Here is a 20396-nt window from a genome sequence, read left to right on the forward strand (position 1 = left end):
CTGAAACGCCTGTCTGTTCCCCTAACAAATCCCCGAAGACTATTGCCCTTCCACTCTTTTTTTCTCCCCTCTTTTGCAGCTTAGTCATCTGCGGTGCCACAGACTTGGCCTTTGCTGTACTGCTCTGAGGAACTATCTCCCTCACCAGTATCCAAAATGGAAAATTGGTTAGCAAAGATGATCGACTCGGGGAGACTCTCTTAGGCTGCCTGGAAGTCTTCCATTCCCTCTGCCTGCATGCTCCTAAACTGCGATACAACGACTTAGCGCTCTGCCTCGCAGATGCATCACAGTGACACCAGACACTGCTCGAGGTCTGAAACATGGAGCTCAAGCTTTTGCAGCCAGTGACACTTCCTGCAGATGTGTTTGTCTAGGACACATGTTGCGTCTGTGACTTCCATTTACCACAGGGGGCACTTGGCTGAGCTGCCCAGCAAACCTTAACTTCACAAACTACTTATGAGTAGAATAACTTACCAGCTACTCACCAATCAGCTTCTTCCACTGCGCCGATATAAGAACCAAACACCAGAGGGTGAAAAAGATAGAAGAAAGGAACACTTCCTTCGCCTCTGCACCAAACTCCCTCACTCACTAAACTCCTAGCTTCTCTCTCAGCTCAAGCTGCACTCTAGTGCCTGGTGTCTGATTAAGATCAAGTGTAGGCAGCCTATCAAATACCTCATCAATTTTAAGCCCTTCTAGTGTCCAAAGTATTTCCTTCAAGATAGCCTGGGCAGCAGTATCTACCTTAGTAAATGCAGATGCAAAGTATTCATTTAATACCTCACTCTGCTTCCATTAATAAATCCCCTTTTTGGTCCTTAATTGGCCCTACCTCATCACATTTTTACTAATAATATGGCTATAGAAATATTTTTGGATTCCCTTTAATGTTACTGCCAGTCTCTTCTCATACTCCCTTTGCTTCTCATTTGCTTTTTCAATTCCCCTCTGAACCTTCTATATTCAACCTGGTTCTGAGTAAACAACAGGTATATTGATGCCAATAGCGATATGTAATTAAGAGACTTCAGGCCCGCCAGTTTCCCAGCAATATATGAATGACCAGCTGCACAAGAATTTGCACTGGGCAATAAGGTGCTTGGGGCCTTGTATTTCTTATCAATTGGTAGTAAAGTGTTAGGCTTTAGGAAGAGAAACATCTGATTTGGCACTTCATCAAAAGATTTTGGGGAGAGAGAGAGAGAGATAGACAACTGCTGAGAAATGCTGACAGTTGCATACCCAAAGGAACAATAGCTATCTACCTAGATGGTGACCTGCAGGAATGCTACATTGAAAGCTCTCAGCTGGTACAGTTCACTGGACAGAGTGCATCTTTGAGATGCTGTGCTCGGTGTCAGGCAAGGTTGCCTCATAGCAGAAAGTAGCAACATATCCTCTGATTGTTATGAAATCGTGATGCTTTGACAACTTTGAAGTCTGCTGCAAATCAAGCTTACATTACTTTTAATGCATGTACATCTTCCGTCAAGCCTGATTTGATAGACCTAAACGAAATAAATCAAAGTTAGTCCTAGAGTCACAGCCATTTTGGGGGGTTGATGGGTGGGGTGGAGGGAGTGGAGATTGGAGATACAATGCCAATTTTACTCCAAGTCAGCAAATTGAAAATCTATCCATTTCAGCATATCAATACACCAAATGGCTTGGCTGGACAGTTTTAATCTTGAGATCTTTAAGATATATAAGTAAACTATAAATAGCCAACAAAAAGGCAGCTCCAAGGAACAATACTAATGGCAATAATCAGACATATTGAAAGACTTTAAATTTAGTGCTAGTTTATTACAGAATGAATGTAACAAAACATTCAGTAATAGAACCAGTGACCTCATCTCCAAAACAAAAACTCTAAATGGGACAGAAAGATAACATAGCTAGACCATCACATTTATAGAGGTTGTTTTCCCTTAAATAAGAGCTGTTTTGAGAAATTTGACACCAAATGTGACCAGCTCATTCTTAAAGTCAACAATACAACATGTTCAGTGTTTCATTCTCTAATGATGAAATACAAAATCATATGCTAAATTTATGCATATAGTTTTTTTTTTGTAAATGCACATGGATCAACTTCATACAGTAAATGCTAGATTACAAACAACCAATTTGTGAAGAATTAATACAAATAAATGAACAGATATTGACAAAAATCAGAACAGTAATCAGTAATTAATAGGAAAAGAGGTTAAAAAAATGTCCACTATATTTGGTGCAACTGAAGTTTGACTGTATATAATTCTCTCATTAACCTCATAATACCAGCGATCTCTAACAGATATTTTTCTTCTGAGTTTATATAAATGTGTACACAAAACTATTTCGTCCATAATATCCATTGTGCACTAAGTTCCCCCATTCAATGCAAGTCCTGCAAATTCAATAAGACATTAACCAAGGATAACTGGAGTTTAGTGGGGTGGGTTGGATTGGAGGGAAGGGGAATTGTAATGGAAAGCATGAGGTCAAAAATTTACTATTTCCTTCCAAAAACTAAAGATCGCATACTGAAACGTTACACTGATGAATAAACTTCAACAGGGTCATTATAAAGACTACTGCAGATTGTTTTTGAAAAGGAAAAATTCTTCACTTTTATCTAGTTGCTACCAACTGCAAATATGTCGTCAGTTCCAAAGCAGTGAAACTAGGAAAGCACAAATTTTGGGAATGCAACCTAATTGCAGAAAATAGTGAGATCCAGTCACAGGCATTTTAAAAGGAAACCTGCTTATTAGATATTTGATGCCAAGTGTGAAAAAAAACTCACAACATGCATATTTATTAACTCAATTTTAATGCCAAGGTCAAAACATTAGGGTAGAAAAAAAATTTCATCACATCTTTTTCCCCAATGTAACAGTCAACTTATTTGAATAGTATGATTCTCTAAGTTAACTTGGAATATTATTCCTTGTCCCTTCAATTCTTTTCCAATACAAGTATTTGAAAGTACATCACTGCTGTAAACTGGTTAATTCAAAATGAAAGTTTTGTAACTACAGTGAGCTGAAAGCCATTTGTGCAAGTAGATGAAATTTTCATTTTTCTGAGATCGTTTATGTTATAAACCAGTTATCCCTAAATACTCAAAACATCACATTCTCTTTTAACTTCAGGTTTTTAAAAGGGACAAAAGGGATATTGTTGCCCCATTTGCAAGTTTGCTTTATCTAGTAGGAACCATAAACCACAAACAGTTTGCCAATATACACAATGCATTTAATTTCTGTGAAGAGCTTTGGGACATTTGAAAAATGCAAGAACATCAGGTGCTATGCAAATGCGTGTTCTTCCATCTTCCTCTGTGTATGGGGAACATTGCAGTAAGCATTTGGTGGTCAAACTGATGTAAGGGTCCATTAATAACCAGTGTCCAGAATATGCTGAAAAGAATGCAAGACTCAGAACTGTCATTTCAGATCATCTCAGTCATCATGAAGATAGGATATTTACTTTTGCATGATCTGAGTCCAAATTATTTCCAAGATTTCTAATAAAGATTTTCTTCAAATGTTGCCATAATATCACTCTGTAAATTCATATCAATGGTAGTCGCCATCTGTAAAAGAAATGGAGATAAATGTTATTTATTTATTTTTTTAAATCATTCATTGGGATGACATTATTCTTGACAAAGCCATGATTTGTTGCCCATCCCCAGTTGCCTTTTGAGGTGGTGGTGGTGAGTCACCTTCTTGAATTGTTGCAGTTCCTGTGATATTGGTACAACTACAGTGACCTTATGGAGGGAGTTCCAGGTTTGTGACAGTGAAGGAACAGCAATATAGTTCCATGTCAGAATGGTATGTGGCTTGGAGAACTCTCAGGTGGTGGTGTATCCTTGCATCTGCTGCTCTTGTTCTTTTTGATGGTAGAGTTTTCAGGTTTGGGAGGGGCTGTCCAAAGCAGGCTTGTGGAGTTGCTGCAGTGCATCTTGTAGGTGGTACACACTGCTGCCACTGTGTGCCAATGGTGAAGGGAGTGAATGTTTAAGGTGGTGGATGGAGTGATCAAGCAGGCTGCTTTGTCCTGGATGGTGTTGAGCATCGAGTGTTGTTGGAGTTGCACTCGTTCAGGCAAGTGGAGAGTATGCCCATCACACTCCTGACTTGTACTCGAGAGTCATTCTATTTAAAACAATGAATTCCTTTTAAAATCTCAGAAGAGAAACCCATTACGTTGAAACTCCTGTAAGACAGAAAATCAGTTTGAATTTCCCAGAAATGGTTTAAGTGGTTAAGAATTTCTAGAAAAATAAAATTTAGATGCTAATTACAAAAGGATTGGTTTAATTCTTAGCTTTCCCATATTATTTTGTTCACCGTTTTGTGGAGAAGGATGTCTGCTGTAAGTAGATAACTAAATGGTTGTTACTAATACTGGTTTGTCTTTATAAAAAGTTTTATTTTAAACTGCAAAATCAAGATCTTTCAGTTGATCTACCACTTTAGAATGCTGGAGGATGATCTTATGGGAGGTATAGATTATCCTCCTTTTTCTTAGCAGCCCCTTGGGGTTGAGGATGATTTGCTTCCACTCTAGTCCAATCAGTGATCTGCAGCATGTGGGGTAGGTGATGCTTGAAGGGTCAGGTATATGAGTCTTTTGGAAGTTTGTGCGCTTTCTGTGCTGCCTCAACTTCGCTTCTGCGTTCTGCCAACGAAGTGTGTGTTTGGTGCCTTCCCGAATAAACCTTCTCTATTTTAGCCTGTCACAGCCAGGGTCTCCCATGAGTCAGTGGGGATGTTTGATCTCTTCAAGAATGCTTTTGAGGAAATCCCTAAAGCGTTTCTGCTATGTTACTGGGAGTCTCCTGCTGCGACCGAGTGGAGCAGTTTCTTCTCGAGTTTGGCGTCAGGCATACGAATGACATTTCCCACCCGACGGGGCTGGTTTTGAGGGATTGGTACCTTGATGCTGGGCATGTTGGCTTGGGGGAGGATGCTGCAGTTGGACTACCTTTCTTGCCACAGAATTTGGAGGATCTTGCAAATACATCACGGATGGTACTTTCAATGCCTTGAGTTGCCTGTAGGTTGTCCTAGTCTCTGAAGCGTATAGGAGCAAGGGAATCACTGCTGCCTGGAAACCATGGTCTTTGTCTCAGGTTTGAGATCCAGGTCCTCAAATATTCTTCTCCTCAGTGAGCTGAGTTGGCACATTGAAGGCAATGTCTGCCTTTGCGAGAGGAAGGGTCCCAAGATTTGGAAAAATGGCCACGTTTTCAGGTCTCATCATTGATCTTAATCGGCGCAGCAGGGGTGGGGGAGCAGGGGGAGGTGCTGCGCTGTAGGAGCTCGTTGGAACAGGACCTTAGTTTTTGAGGTATTTAGTGAAAGTTCTCATATCCTTTAGTTTGATTGAGTGCACACAAGCTTCATCTGAAGACTGAAGCTTGATGACTAAGTGTAGAGTGATTTTCAGGGGTGTAGTGCTGCCGGAACGCTGCTCCAGCATCTCTGACCAGGGCCCGGGAGAAAGGAGCGCTTAGAGTTCCAATTTTTTGAAGCTGGTCAGTCAGGTCAATTTTACACATTGCTGCAGTGCTGCTGGGGAGGGGAGTGGGGAGGAGTTTGGAAGGAGAGCAGGAATTGTTATTTGGTTCCATAAACTAAATGTTTTTGTTATTTTTTAATTTTTCTTAAAAGTACTGACATTTCTTTTTAAAGATGGTATTGTTTCTTTTGTTCTGGAAGAGTGCACAGTAAAGACTTGAAGTGAAAGACTTTTAGAATCAACTCATCCTTTTAAACATGTTTTAAACTAGTTAATTATTTTTACACCACTGTGCCCTTTATTTAGTGGGAAACCACTGAGTCATTATTCTGAATTTGCTCAGGCTATCAAACCAAGAAGTAGGAATCTGCAAAAATTCCCAGCAGTAATCCCCTGATTTCACAATTTCAATTTATAAGCGGGCGGTGCTAGAAAAGTTAAAGGGTCCCAAACCAGATAAACCACATGAACAAAAATCATAATGAAGGATGCAAAAGAATGTAGTTCTGAAGTCAGTCATTATTAATACAAAATTTATTAATATAAATCAAATGAGCAGCAGCATCAAAAACAATTCCTGCACCACTGCCAGGTCTTCTCTCATGGTTTGTCATGTTTTGAGAAATCCCTTTACACTTGTCCTGATGTCTTGGTACATTTTTGTGCAGCAGTAACATGTTAACTAAGTAATATCTAAATGACAGGAAGCTACAACAATTAGAATATATAATGCTCCAAAATGAGCATCAAGAGTACAAATGTCAGTGATCGAGGTCCTGAATGCAATTTACGTTTTTAAAGCAATTAGGAAAATGTTAATTACAAAAATATATATATGTAGATGTGGTGCCAAGTACAAAACAAGTTGTATTGTCTTGAAGGTGGCAGGAGGAAGATGCAGCTATTTAATAATGTTTGAACCAGTGTCCTTATATTTTTGCGCTCTTTCCTCTGCCAATTTTACATTCTGGTCTGAAAGTTACATGTGCTCTGGGGATTGGCCAGAAAGTTTTGCGAGCATCCTGATTGGTGAAGAAGTTTCACAGGGGCAGGGTCAGTTGAGCAGGACAAAGGAAATGAACCTCACTTATCAATTTTCCATGTTTCAAATTCAGGGAACTCCCGGGCAACTTTAAATGGAAGCAAAAATACCTGGAAAAACTCAGGTCTGACAGCATCAGCGGAGAGGGATACAGTTGACATTTCGACTCCTATTGACCCTTCATCAGAACTAAAAAATATAGACATGAGATGAAATATAAGCTGGTAGAGGGGGGTGGGAGGGACAGGTAGAGCTTGACAGGGGGCCAGTGATAGGTGGAGGCCAAGAAGAGACTGCCAAAGATGTCAGACAAAAGAACAAAGGGGTGTTGACGGTGGTGATATTATCTAGACGATGTGCTAATTAAGGGTAGCAAGCAGGACAAGCTAGTGGCAGATGGCCCCAGTGGGGGTGGGGTGGGGTGGGGAAGGGATTGAAATGGGCTAAAAGGTGGAGATGAAACAATAGATTGAAATAAATTTAAAAATAGGTGGGAAGAGAAGAACTATTTGTAAAAAGAAACAAATTATAAATTATTGGAAAAAGGGGGATCGGAAAGGGGGTGGGGATGGAGGAGAGAGTTCAGGATCTGTAATTGTTGAACTCAATATTAAGTCTGGAACACTATAAAGTGCCTAGTCGGAAGATGAGGTGCTGTTCCTGCAGTTTGCGTTGAGCTTCACTGGAACGTTGCAGCAGGCCAAGGATGGACATGTGGGCATGAGAGCAGGGTGGTAGGTTGAAATGGCAAGCGACAGGGAGAGTCTGGGTCACGCTTGCGGACAGACCGAAGGTGTTCTGCAAAGCGGTCACCCAGTCTGCGTTTGGTCTCTCCAATGTAGAGGAGACTGCATTGGGAGCAGCGAATGTAGTAGACTAAATTGAGGGAAGTGCAAGGAAGTCCCATCTCCCGTGCATCCGCCCTCACACCTTCCTCTCCCTCCCAGAACCATGATAGAGTCCCCCTTGTTCTCACTTTTCACCCCACCAGCCTCTGCGTTCAAAGGATCATCCTCCACCATTTCCGCCAACTCCAGCATGACGCCACCACCAAACAGACCTTACCTTCACCACCCCCCGGCGGCTTTACACAGGGATAGTTCCCTCTGGGACACCCTGGTCCACTCCTCCATTACCCCCTACTCCTCAACCCCCTCCCACGGCACCTTCCCATGCAACCGCAGAAGGTGCAATGCCTGCCCCTTTACTTCCCCCCTCCTCACCGTCCAAGGGCCCAAACACTCCTTTCAAGTGAAGCAGCATTTCACTTACACTTCCCTCAATTTAGTCTACTGCATTCGTTGCTCCAAATGCGGTTTCCTCTATATTGGAGAGACCATACGCAGACTGGGTGACCGCTTTGCAGAACACCTTCGGTCTATCTGCAAGTATGACCCAGACCTCCCTGTCGCTTGCCATTTCAACATACCACCCTGCTGTCATGCCTACATGCCCTTTCTTGACCTGCTGCAATGTTCCAGTGAAACAACGCAAACCAGAGGAACAGCACCTTATCTTCCGACTAGGTACTTTACAGTCTTCCAGACTTAATATTGAGTTCAACAATTTCAGATCATGAGCTCTCTCCTCCATCCCCACCCCCTTGCCAATCCCCCTTTTTCCAATAATTTATAATTTGTTTCTTTTACAAATATATTTTTCTTTTCCCACCCATTTTTAAATTTATTTCAATCTATTGTTTCATCTCCACCTTTTAGCCCATTTCAATCCCTTCCCTTCCCCCCCATCCTAACCCCACTAGAGCCATCTGCCACTAGCTTGTCCTGCTTGCTACCCTTAATGTCCCCATTAGCACATCCTTTAGATAATATCATAATGTCAACACCCCTTTGTCCTTTTGTCTATGACATCTTTGGCAGTATCTTCTTGGCCTCCACCTATCACTGGCCCCCTATTGAGCTCTACCTATCCCTCCCACCCCCCTCTACCAGCTTATATTTCATCTCATGTCTATATTTTTTTTTAGTTCTGATGAAGGGTCATATGGAGTCGAAACGTCAATTGTATCTCTCTACGCAGATGCTGTCAGACCTGTTGAGTTTTTCCAGGTATTTTTGTTTTTGTTCTAGATTTCCAGCATCCGCAATATTTTGCTTTTGTTTAAATGGAAGTATTTTGTTTTGTGATTTTAAAAACTAACTTACTGGACTGTTTAATGACTAAAAGAATAATAACACCTCAATGGAACTGTTTCATTTTCCCTCCCAACACCACCAAAGCAATGAATAATTAACAGGATAAGCCTATTTGGGTAAGGATTTGCCAACAAAAATAAGGATTTACCACTTTGTTTAATGGGTTGAGTCCTGTATTAAGGTGGAGTGGGATCATTTTCATGTCTATGGCTCTCCCTGAATTTAAAGTAATCCTTGAGCTTCATATACTGCATTTGTCTGATCATTGAGCGATGTTGTGTGATTGACTGACTACATGGCCAAGATCAGACAGTTCGAGATCTGTTCAGGCACCCAAGTCCATTCCTAGAACTTTTTTTTGGTTAGGTTAATACTGAGATGTTTTCATTAAGCACATTGTAAAAGGCTAACTTAGCCCTGCACTGATATGCTGTTAACTGTTGCATCTCAAACATTTCCCAGTACTGTACTAAAGAAACTTGAAGCTATTCAGTTTCTCTCTGCACAGATGCTTCCAGACCTGCTGAATATTTGCAATATTTTCTGTTTTCTAAAAATATTCAGAATTGCAGCATCTATTTTGCACCTTTTTTTTGGTGTTGACTCTGGTGTTAAGGGGGGTGGGGCGTTGAAGTTAGCTGTAAAGGAAACAATACTTTCCACTGATCTGCTTGTACTTTGTTCATTCACTGAATGATGAAACTGTGAATCTGTGGATTCACCAGGGGCTTTTGCTGGGTGACACTTCCTCAGCCCTAGCTTCTGACTGCAGTATTCGCACCCTGTATTTAAATGTACCCTCCCAGAGGCTGCTCCACACCCCCCGATCCAGTAACCTGGAGAAGGAGGTCAGAATCCAACCCCTTCCCTCTGCTCCTGTATTTCCTTTAGAATTGTACTGTTTATTTTTTGTCACCTCTCCATGTTCTTCTGACCAAAAATGTATCATTTCACACATCTCTTAAATTTCTTCTGCCACTTGTCTTCCTATTCCACCGGCTGCTCTATATCCTCTTGAAGTTTATCACTATCCACCTCAGTTCACAATACTTCCAAGTCTTGCATCATTTCAAATTTTGAAATTGTGTGCTGTACACCCAGGTCTAGGTTATAAATATAAATCAAGAAAAGCAGCAGCTCCTCTATATACCATCCCCCAGTGAGAAGTTTTCTATAATTCATCTTTTAATAGGCTTGAGTTAAATAATTAAACTGCTGCATAATTAAATTATAGCTATGCTAAAGATTAAGGATTCAAAATAGCAAATGGTCCAAAATAAAATGCTTTCCTGCACTAATATTTTTCACTTAAAAAGCATAGGTTTACTGATGTTTGGGGACTCAAATGATTAATACATAGGAAAACAATAATAGAAGATTTAGAAATGATAAGGCCAACACATTTTCTTATAGCACTGGCACCGCAAATTTGGCACTACATCCTTTGGTGATTTTGGTTTTGGATTGAATGGTTTCCTGTCTGTTCTGTAGATTACCTCCGCTCCCATGGGTAATTTGAAGGTGAGGTGCGGTATTGCAGTGAGGAAGATGAAAAGAGTTGGTGTGATGACACACCCTTGTTTGACCCCAGTCTTCACTGAGGTAGGGTCTGTGGTGGTTCCATTGGAGAGGATCACAGCTTTCATGTCATTGTGGAGTAGGCAGAGGATGGAAAATTTATGAAGGCAGCCAAATTTGAGGATACTCCATAATGCTTCATGGTTGACAGAAACAAAGGCTTTTGAGAAGTCAAAAAAGGCCATATGCAGTAGCTATTGCTTGCATTTTTCTTGAGCTTGCTGCACAATGAAGATTAGGTCTGTGATATCCATTGACGGGCAAGATGCACAGGCTCTGGAAGAAGTAAGAAGTTCTTTGGCAACTAGGGGTGTGGGGGAGTTGTGTGTGTGTGTGTGGGTGGTGGGGGGGGTACTTTTGCAATCATCTTCCCAGACAGATTACTCCTAGTAACTAAAAGCAATTTCTACTTAGGGTTGTTTATTCTGATTTCCTGGGCATGTTATCATAAGTTCATTAAAATCTCTGGACAAGGATGGATAATTGAAATTAACCACCTGCATTGAGTGTGTATGACAGCCAAAATAATCTGAGGTAAGGTTTTAAAAGACCCAGGAGATTAATGACAAAGAAGGCGCCAGGTTGAGAGAAAAATATCTGTTAATATGGGAGTCGTAAGATTGTTTGAACATAGCAAAAAGTGACCGTTCTTTGAGGCAACTAAGTTGATCAGAGATGAATATTTGAACCATTCCACCCTTGGGTTCCTTGGACCTCTTTGGGTAACAGAGGTATGAAATAAGCTGCTAGAAAAGGCCACTGAAGCAGAAGACATGGTTATGTTCAGGGACAGCTGTATGGATATATGGAGAGCCAGGAAATTTGTTTAAAAATATGGGTAGGTGTAGTTAAGCATCAAAATTGCTCAAGACAAATACTGTAGTTTGTTAAAAAAAATACACTTGGTTGACTCCCAGTCCATTACATTGTATTGTAGCACCACCAAATTGGGGCATTTCTTAATAACTACAAAGAAGCAACTCAAATTGAAGACTCAACTGCTAAGACAAATTAATTTTGTGTTAGGTCCCTACTGTGAAAGAAGGATTGCCTGTGTGCGGCTTTTACCAATGAGTGGAAACAGTTTCTTAGAAATGGAAAAGTTATCAGGAAAACTACCACCTTGAGTACAATACAATTCACATTATTTTACAATGACTAAATAGTTATATAGTAACAGTCTTAGTTTCTTGGAAAGTATTGTCTTGGGCTACTTACTGCTTCTCTTCTTCTACGCTCTTGTTCCTTTTTCCTGGCCAGCTCTCTTTCTTTTTCTAGTGATTCTTGCTGTGCCTCATACTCCTCTTGCATTTTCTGCTCTGCGCATTTCTCATTGACCTCGTCTTGAGCTCTTTGATTCTCTTCCACAATACTTTCCTTCTCTTTTTCTCTGCAACACAAGTGTTGCTTCAGTGTGACATCTTGAAAGGAAATTTTGTTTGTATACAATACAAAAGAAAGTTGGTAACCAGGAGTGATTACAAGGCAATAATCAGTTGACAGGTTCAGACTGCAAGAATTGCTTGACGCAATCTGATTTTTGAAATTAGATCATTGCAATATCATATGCTTTTTTCTAAATAAAATTAGTTTCAGTCTTGCAACTGGGTTCTACATATTGTTATGATCCCAGCTGAGATTACTACTGGGCAAGTCAGATCCCAGTGTGGTACCCGGCTTGATAAATTCTAACTTTTAATTTTTGTTTAGAAATGAGGAGTGTGGCTGGCTACTGAACAGAGTCAGAGTTTTAACAAAAGAATAAAACATTTATTAAACAAGAAAAGGATGAACTATATTACACGACTCCTTCACCCAAAACCATACCTTTACAGATGTATATAGATTTGTAAGGATAACACAAGTTACAAAATCTTACACACTAATTTCACTGTAAGGATACAGTCCATGTAAACCAATAGACAACCTGTGGTTGGACACACCACACTCAAACCCAGTGACAGATGCCACCCAAAGCAGGTGCTATAGATTTTTCAGCAACTTCCCCCAGATGCTGGTCACACCAAGAACCAACCTGTCTCACTGAACTCCATCTGTCTCCCAAGGGTTTCCAACCTCCATTCATGAAGAACTCGCCTTGGAATTTTTTCTCAAGCTATGCTTTCACTTGGATGTCTTCAACAAGGATCCATCTCCAGGTTTCAACCTCTGCTTCTGTTGTCCCTCTTCCCTGGGTTGCCACATGTATTCAAGCTTCACCTTCCATGTGCACTAAGACTCAGCCATGCCAACAGAACACCACTGCTTCAGAGGCCCATAGTATGGAGTCATCAACCTTTGGCTGTCTCCTCAGATCTCCTGACTTCTCTTAAGCCCACTTTCTCTCGATTCTGCCCCCACAGCTTTGATTTCAACTTGGAGCCTTTTCCTCTGCTCCTTACTTTCAATTCGACAGAACAGGACCAGTTCAGATTCCTGTTCTTTTCCCTTGACTTTACTGTCTTCCTGGGACAATCTTCTGCTCAACTCCCTGGTTTTTGGGGCTTTTTCTTTGGGATCTGCTCCCTGCAGCTCCCTTCCTGCCTGCTCTGGCAGTTTCTGTGGAATGCCCTATCAACAGAACTCAAATTGCTTTTCTGTTTCTCCCTGTCTCTGTGGGCCGTTACTATGCAACAGCAGAGCTTTTTATACTTTGTTTTAACTTCCCTAATCTGTTAACCTCCCTTGAAACACAGCTCTCCACTTCAAGGGTTGTAAAACCTCATTAAAATGCAGGTATACAAACAAATGCCACAGACGTGCAGACACCATCTCTCGGAGAAACATCTAAATGAAACAAGACCAATGTTTCACCCTTTTAACCTCAAAAATAAATAAAATATAAATTAAGCTTAAAACCATAGCTTATTCCTAAAACACACAACTTACTTAAAACAATCTCTAGTTCCTAACAATATCCTATTATATTGAGTGACTGCTGCAACAGAAGCCAATAGCTAAAACACTTCATGTTGAACAGATATTTGCTTACTAGACAAAATGACTACCACCTCATAGCCTACCATAAAATAATTCCAAACAATTAATGGGAAATGCTTCACAACTACTTTTGATGTTGCTTTTCTTTAATCTTTAATATGTTAGTTTTCAAACAGGAACTGGAGGTAGAAAATAAATTTAGGAAATGTTCTAGAACTTTGTGCAATGCCTATGCCTAGTGCTCTTTGGCTACTTTTGATGTGTACAAGCCCTGATTTGCAACCACATGTTTGGATCCTGAGAAACAGTGATAATATAAATACACCCTGGACAGTTAACAGATCCAAAGACCACATGGTCAGCAATGAGACACAGGGTGCATGCTTGGAAGGAATTTTCTTGTGGAGAGAAGGACTTTCAAAGTATGGTATAGCAGATATATTTGAAAGCAGAAGCAACATGATACTAAAGGGGCAGTGGTAATTTGCTTACAAAACTGATGCCGGATGAACAAATGCTTTTCTGAAGAAAAGATCTGTGTAGTGGGGTCCCCCAAGGACTGGTGTTCAGGCATTTACTTTTCTTGTTATATACAATTGACCTGGACTTGGGTATAGGGAGTACAATGTCAAAGTTACTGACCCATACAAAATTAGCAACATAGTGAATAGTGGAAAGGGTGGTAGCAGACTTCAGGAGGACAGAGACTGGTGAAATGGTCAGACGCATGACAGATGCAATTTAACTGGTATAGTTGTGGAGTGACACACACTTTGGGAGAAACAGAATGCAAAGGAATTGTAATATAAAAAAAGTGTACTATTTTGAAGGCATGCAAGAGCAGAGGGATCAGAAGGGTGCATATTCAAAAATCCTTGCAGGTGTCAAGGCAAATGAAGAAGATAGCTGAGAAAGCATGTGGAATATTTGGCTTTGTAAGCATGGTATTGAATGCAAAAATGTTATGATAAATGTTTACAAATCATTGGTTAGGCCTCAGTTGGAGTGGTGTGTATAATTCTATGTACTACACTTTCAGAAGAATGTCAAGGCCTTCTAGAGGGTACAGAGGCTTACTAAAATAATACCAGGGATGAGGGAGCTTAGTTATGTGCAGATTGGAGAATCTGGGATTTTCCTTAGAGCAGATCAAGTTAAGGAGAGCAGTTTTGATAATTCCTGCTTGCTCCTATTTTCTCTGGCAAGTGGGTCAGCAACCAGATATCATAGATTTAAAATAATTGGCAAAAGACCTAGAGGGGAAATGAGAAGAAATTTCTTCACACAGATGGTCATCAAGATGCGGAATTAATTACCTGGAAGCATGGTGGATTCAAATTCCACAATAGCATTCAAAAGGCAATTAGACATGTACAGCATTGGCCACATTCAGGAAACATTTAAAAAAAAAAGAAACTTGACAGTAGGACTGACACCATTATGGCCCATTCAGGTTGGGGAACAGAACTGCAAATTAATCCAGCGGGGAAACACAGAACTTGGGAAACCATGCAAGTGCTCAAGCTCTAACTAAGAGTGAAAAGAAGAATCGTCCACAAGTTGGAAGTACTGTTAGGTCACTGCAAGAACAGGTTGGCTTTCAAATAGTGTTGGGCCACAAACAAAAAAAAACAAATCCCCAATTTGCCTGACACTGGCCACATCAAGTTTGGTTTTTTTTTTGAGTGAAACTACGGGTGTGAAATCTTTGGTTTCACCTACATGTACCTCATGTACATCTGAGAGTTACTTTCAACAGAAGAACTGAGAAGCGACAGACAATACTGTTGCAATTTTTCCCAACATGAATCTGCCCGACAGGAGATGCTTGATGCATTAGGTCTTAATTTTGAGGATTAGAAGGTCTGACAACTGTGACTTCCTTAAATGCAACAGGTTATAAGAATGATTTATATGGCAAGGTGAAATTTTAAGGGGTGTGTACGTAAATTCTCCCATTGACAAAGTGATGCTGCTTAACCATCTGAACCTATAGCAAAGTTCCTATAGCCTCCTGTTTTGCAAAGTAGTCATAAGATTTATTTTTGTATAGCTCTGCTATAAATCTTTATTTACAGCCAGCCTTATTTTTTTGCTGCATTTACAAAGTATCTGAGCTTCCACAGATTTTTCCTGCATTAACTTGGATATACCATCATGAATTTAAAAAATTAAATCTGCACTCCTAACTCCTTTGTCCTTGGCCCCCTCCTCTTTGTCATCCACTGTTGGCCCTCTGATATCATCCAAAAACACAAAATTGTGTTCAACATGTACAATACCACCATCCAGTTCTACCTCATCATCACCTCTCTCGACTCCTCCACTGTCTCTAAATTGTTAGACTGCTTCTCTGACACCCAGTACTTGGGTGGGGGTGGTGGTTGGGGCAGGGGGAGGCGGAAGGTGCATTAATGCTGCTTTAGGGTCTCAATACGATATAGGAGAAAGCCATTTCCTTGTTTGGCATCTCATCCACCTCCCCACTAAGCATACTACCCAAAGAATGCACTGCAGCATCTCATCAAGGTTCTTTTGGCAGCAACTCCCCAAATCAGTGACCTCTAACCTAGGGATTCAAGGGAAGCAGATACTTTGGATCACCATTACCTTCAGGTTCCCCTCCTGACTTGGACACAGTCGCCCACCATTCCTTCATAATTGCTGATCCAAAGTGCTGGAACTCCCTACTGAATAATAATGTGGGAGCACTGACTAGAGTAGCTCAAGATGAAACTACACCACCACCATCATCTCAAGCACAACTAGGGACAGGTAATAAATTCCAGATCAGTCAGTGACACAAATTGAGATTTTTTTTAAAATGCTTATTTTTATGAAACTAGTCTAGAGTCATCACTTAAAGTCTATTGCATCAGCAGTTGCTGTGCACACATCATGCAACATTTCCTACCCACTTAGTCAGTGATGCGACAGGGCAGGTAAGTTCTATGGTGATAGTTTTGACCATCTCCTTTTTGGTCTTTCAGCACCTTTATACGCAAGCATCAAATGAGCTTTGAGGCAGTCTGATAACAATATGGTTGATTGACTACTCCTGCAGACCTATATCAGTTCCTGTTGCCCCAACACCACAAATTTAAAATGGTCGTGTTTAAATCCCTTGTTAGCTATGCCTTTTCCCACCTCTAACTTCAATGAGCACCATGAATTACCTCCCCAAATTTTCTGCTTCTCTAATTCTGGCCTTTGTGAATCCCCACCTCTATATCTCACCATGGGAACTGTATCTTCTGACATCGAAGCCCAATGTTCTGAAATTCCTTCTGTTTATCATTCTGGCTCTCACCCTTTTAACACTCTCCTTAAAACCCATCTCTTTGTCCAAGCTTTTGGTCATCCCTCAACATGTTTTCTGTATTCCACCTAATTCAAAATGAATAGTGAAATTCTAATTTGGGCTACTCAGTCATCTAGCAATTTTCCCAATGGTGCTGCAGCCTCAACTATCCAACAGTGGTCAGAGTCCTAGAATGCCTGCATGCATCCTGCAGCTAGAGCTCCCAAAAAGCTTGCTGCTTAATCATTTTCTTATGTGTCACTTCATCTCCTCCTACAACTATTACTACTTTCAAGTCAAGTGAAAATGGTTTGTGCTAAACTATTCCCATCATAAGCTAATGGTAAGTCACAGTATGACAATTGGTAAACTTTGGAATGCAATCACTCAGCATTGGAGGAGAATCTGAGCACTCTTCACTTATATAGGACATTTTACTGTAACATAACTACTTTGAGTCTTTATGATTGCATGAATATTGGCAAGACCCATCAGTATCATAAATTGAACATTTTCCATTTCTGGCATTTAATTATCTGTAATATTCCAGAGCAAGTTATCATAAATCTAATAGAGTAACACTCCATATTACCCAAAACCCTATCTTGAAACAACATTCTAGCTAGAATAATAGATACAACATCTAATAGCCATATTTGCCATCATTGAGATTCAAACAAGATTGTCTGAATTCTAACCATGCTAAATTCCAGGTTGTTTAGTACCAAGGGCCAGGAATTATCAGAGGACATCTTATGGTTTAGTCAGGAAATACACAAGGTGATATGGTATTCTACCACAATCACCAGGAAAGGTTCCAGATTTGAACCTTGTTGGTATATTTTACCTAGGGCTTGTGGAAGTCATAAAAAGGCCATGCAGGATTCTTATTTGTTGCATATATATGGACAATGGGTAGGGGCTAAATTGAACTTCACTCTGGCATTTCTTACAAATGAGAAGCTTGTCAATGCTTGACATTTAATTTTGTACATAATAAGAGGCATTTTAAGTCTGCTAGTACTCACAGGTGTATAGCTGAGCAATGAATCACCTCGAAGAGGGGAAAGAACATTCACAAGACGGTTGCTACTAGCATAGAAACTCCATTTTTATTCGTGTCCAAACCCACTCATTTGGTATAATTGTTACCTCTGCTGCTCTGAAGCCATTTTCTTTTGTTCACTTTCAGTTTGCTCAAGATGGCACCTTTTCATTTCTTCCTGAGCTTTTAAAGCTTTTTCCCGTTGTTCTTTTTCGATTGCTGCTTTTCTGAACAACTTGAAGCTCTCACTGGAAGATTTTATTATTGATGGAGCTGTGGTCATCATTTTGCCCAAACTTGCCCAAGAATTTGCATTCTTGACCTCAATTTCCTAATATATCAAAAATTAAGCAGCTTGTGAAATTGCAGGTCAATGGAAGAAGAAATTTTATAGAAATTGGCTTTAACACAAATTGTGTTTTACGTTGATATTTTCAACGTACTAATTAAATCATATCAATTGGATTTCAGTAGTCACAGTGACATTTCTTGGATGGGGAATAAAAAGAATCTGTATTTGATTATGGAATATGTCACATACCATTCCTAGTGTACAAGAGCACAGAGGCACGGGGGGTGGGGCGGGGGGGCGCAGAGTAAGGGGAGTGATAAGAGAGACAGTGGAGAGCATAAGAGCAAGTATGTGTGCAGTGGAGGAGGGGAAAGACACAGGCAAGTGTGCTGCCCATGGAAAGTTCTTATTTAATGCATATTTTGATGCAGGATTACATGAATTAAATTTAGCTGTTGATTATGATGAGGGGTGGGTGGTTAGTATTGTTCCAAATTTAATAGAATACTTTTTAAAAAAAAACATACTTACATGATAAAAAGCTTGGTGTGGACGCTCAAAGTTAGAAGTACAACAGGTACAATTTAGCATTAAGTTGCACATTTGTTCTTTTCCTATTTAAGAATTGATTTTGTTATTTTAGTATAACCAATAGTTGAAACCTAAATATTTCAGATGTGGAAGCTGCCTATCCTGATGAAATGAAAGCAAATGGTGACAGTAAACTAGCCCTGGAGGCCAAAACCTCAATTATTCCAAATAACGTGGGACTAAGAGAGGTGGCTTTAAATATTTGTGGTTGCCTAGGATATTAATGCTGATCCGGAAGTAGACTTGGCAATCCAACATGAGAATTAGGAAGTGCCGCAGTTTGCAGGTTATCATCAATGATTCAGTCAGCTTGATTCATTGCACAGGGGTTTGGGATTCTTAATGTTTGGCATCAACAAATCTGCAAGTTAATGTCTCAAATGGCTGGACAAGCAATCAGAACCACACCTTTATGAGAGATTATTGTCTGGAGGCAAATAAAAGTTTTTTTTTAAAATAAACTGATCATTGAAGTAGATCAAATGAAGATACTGAAAACAGAAAAATGTTTTGTGCAGCGCACAAAGTTAAAATCCCATGGTATATGCAAAACTGGTTTTTAAAAGTAATTCTGTAGGCAAACAAACTTTTATGGAGGATAAGGCCCATAGCACCTTATGGAAATGCATAATTGCCGAGCCGAAATTATCCCAGATTTTGACAAAGTACTTTTGCAAAAGAACCCAATGCATAAAAATCTCTCAACTGCACCTTTTGTTCATTCGTTAATGATTCTAAATGTATGGCCCCCAACTAGCAGCTAACTGATCAGCAGAAATTACTTTCACACAACTTAACCTTCTCAGTGTCCCTCATAATTTGAACATCTCTTTCAGACCACCACAACCCACAATGTCCTAGCAAAGACGTTCAAGTTTTTGTAGCTTCTCTGCATAATTAATGTCTCCTGGTATTTTCTCCATTGTCTTAACATACTCCTTAAATTAGATCACCTAAAGAATGAAATAACAAACTGTAGTTTGTATGGTTTTCACACCAATAGTAGTCCTCAAACCAAATGACAACTTCTGTAGAGCTGATGGCTGTGGAAAATCAATTTTGGTATAGCTCTTCCATGATTGAACTGAGCTTAAGGCTTTGTCAGATTAAAATTTTCTTCTATTGTTTTATCTTCAAAAAGATTAGCCACCTCTGCTCTAAAAGGTTCACTGTTCATGGATCTTAATCCAACAATCTAACTGGTTTTGTAAAGAAGGGCTTATTTTAAAAAAAGTCATGTCACTTGGGACTTCTTTGAAAACTGGAATGACTGATACATCAAGCCAAAAGACTATTGCTTCCAAACTCCGTCAGGGAAACATTTTAGTTTTACACTACAGAAAAGGTCAGAATACCAGGAGAAGTTATAATTCCATACTTTAAAAAGGTAAAATGGACATCAACATTGTTTCAATTCTGTCATAAATAATAAGTCTAGAAATGAAAAATCCCACCTTCTTTGGAATAAGTGAGGATTTGGCCTCCAGGGTTAGTTTACTGTCACCACTTGCTTTCATTTCACCAGGATGGGCAGCTTCCACATCTGAAATATATAGAAAAGTTTCAACTATCAGTTATACTAAAACACAATGCATAATAAAATCTGGGGAGATGATGAAAATTATGAAGTTTTGTGGCCAACGATAGTGGCCTATGATCCCAAAGAAGGCTGCCCATCAAACGATGTCAGTGGCATGGTTTCCCTCTTTCTTGATAGCAGTTTAAATCTGTGACCAAGTTAGGGAATGAGTCGACGTGCAGCAGCAGTGATACCAACAAGCAAGCAAGCAGCTGTCACCCCAAAACATTCGCACAAACCAGGAGACTAAAAATACTTAATGTCCTTCACTTCAAAATTTAAATTTTCAGATAAAAGATAAAATATTAACAGAAACCAAAATAAAATGATCAACTTTTTAAAA

General features: G+C 39.9%; 1 protein-coding gene across 1 annotated transcript in view; it reads right to left on the reverse strand.

The window, feature by feature from the left end:
* Window positions 1-3489: 3489 nt before the first annotated feature.
* LOC121289269 (bromodomain testis-specific protein-like) overlaps window positions 3490-20396 on the reverse strand; it is a 77212-nt gene continuing 60305 nt past the window's right edge. The window contains exons 13-15 of the mRNA XM_041208535.1: window positions 19929-20017; window positions 17699-17922; window positions 3490-3592 (exon numbers count right to left, since the gene is read on the reverse strand). Of these exons, the coding sequence (XP_041064469.1) occupies window positions 3571-3592; window positions 17699-17922; window positions 19929-20017 (335 nt within the window). The 3' untranslated portion in view covers window positions 3490-3570. The remainder of the gene's footprint in view (window positions 3593-17698; window positions 17923-19928; window positions 20018-20396) is intronic.

The sequence above is a fragment of the Carcharodon carcharias genome, chromosome 16 (genome assembly GCF_017639515.1).
Source record: "Carcharodon carcharias isolate sCarCar2 chromosome 16, sCarCar2.pri, whole genome shotgun sequence".
Classification (NCBI taxonomy): Eukaryota; Metazoa; Chordata; class Chondrichthyes; order Lamniformes; family Lamnidae; genus Carcharodon; species Carcharodon carcharias.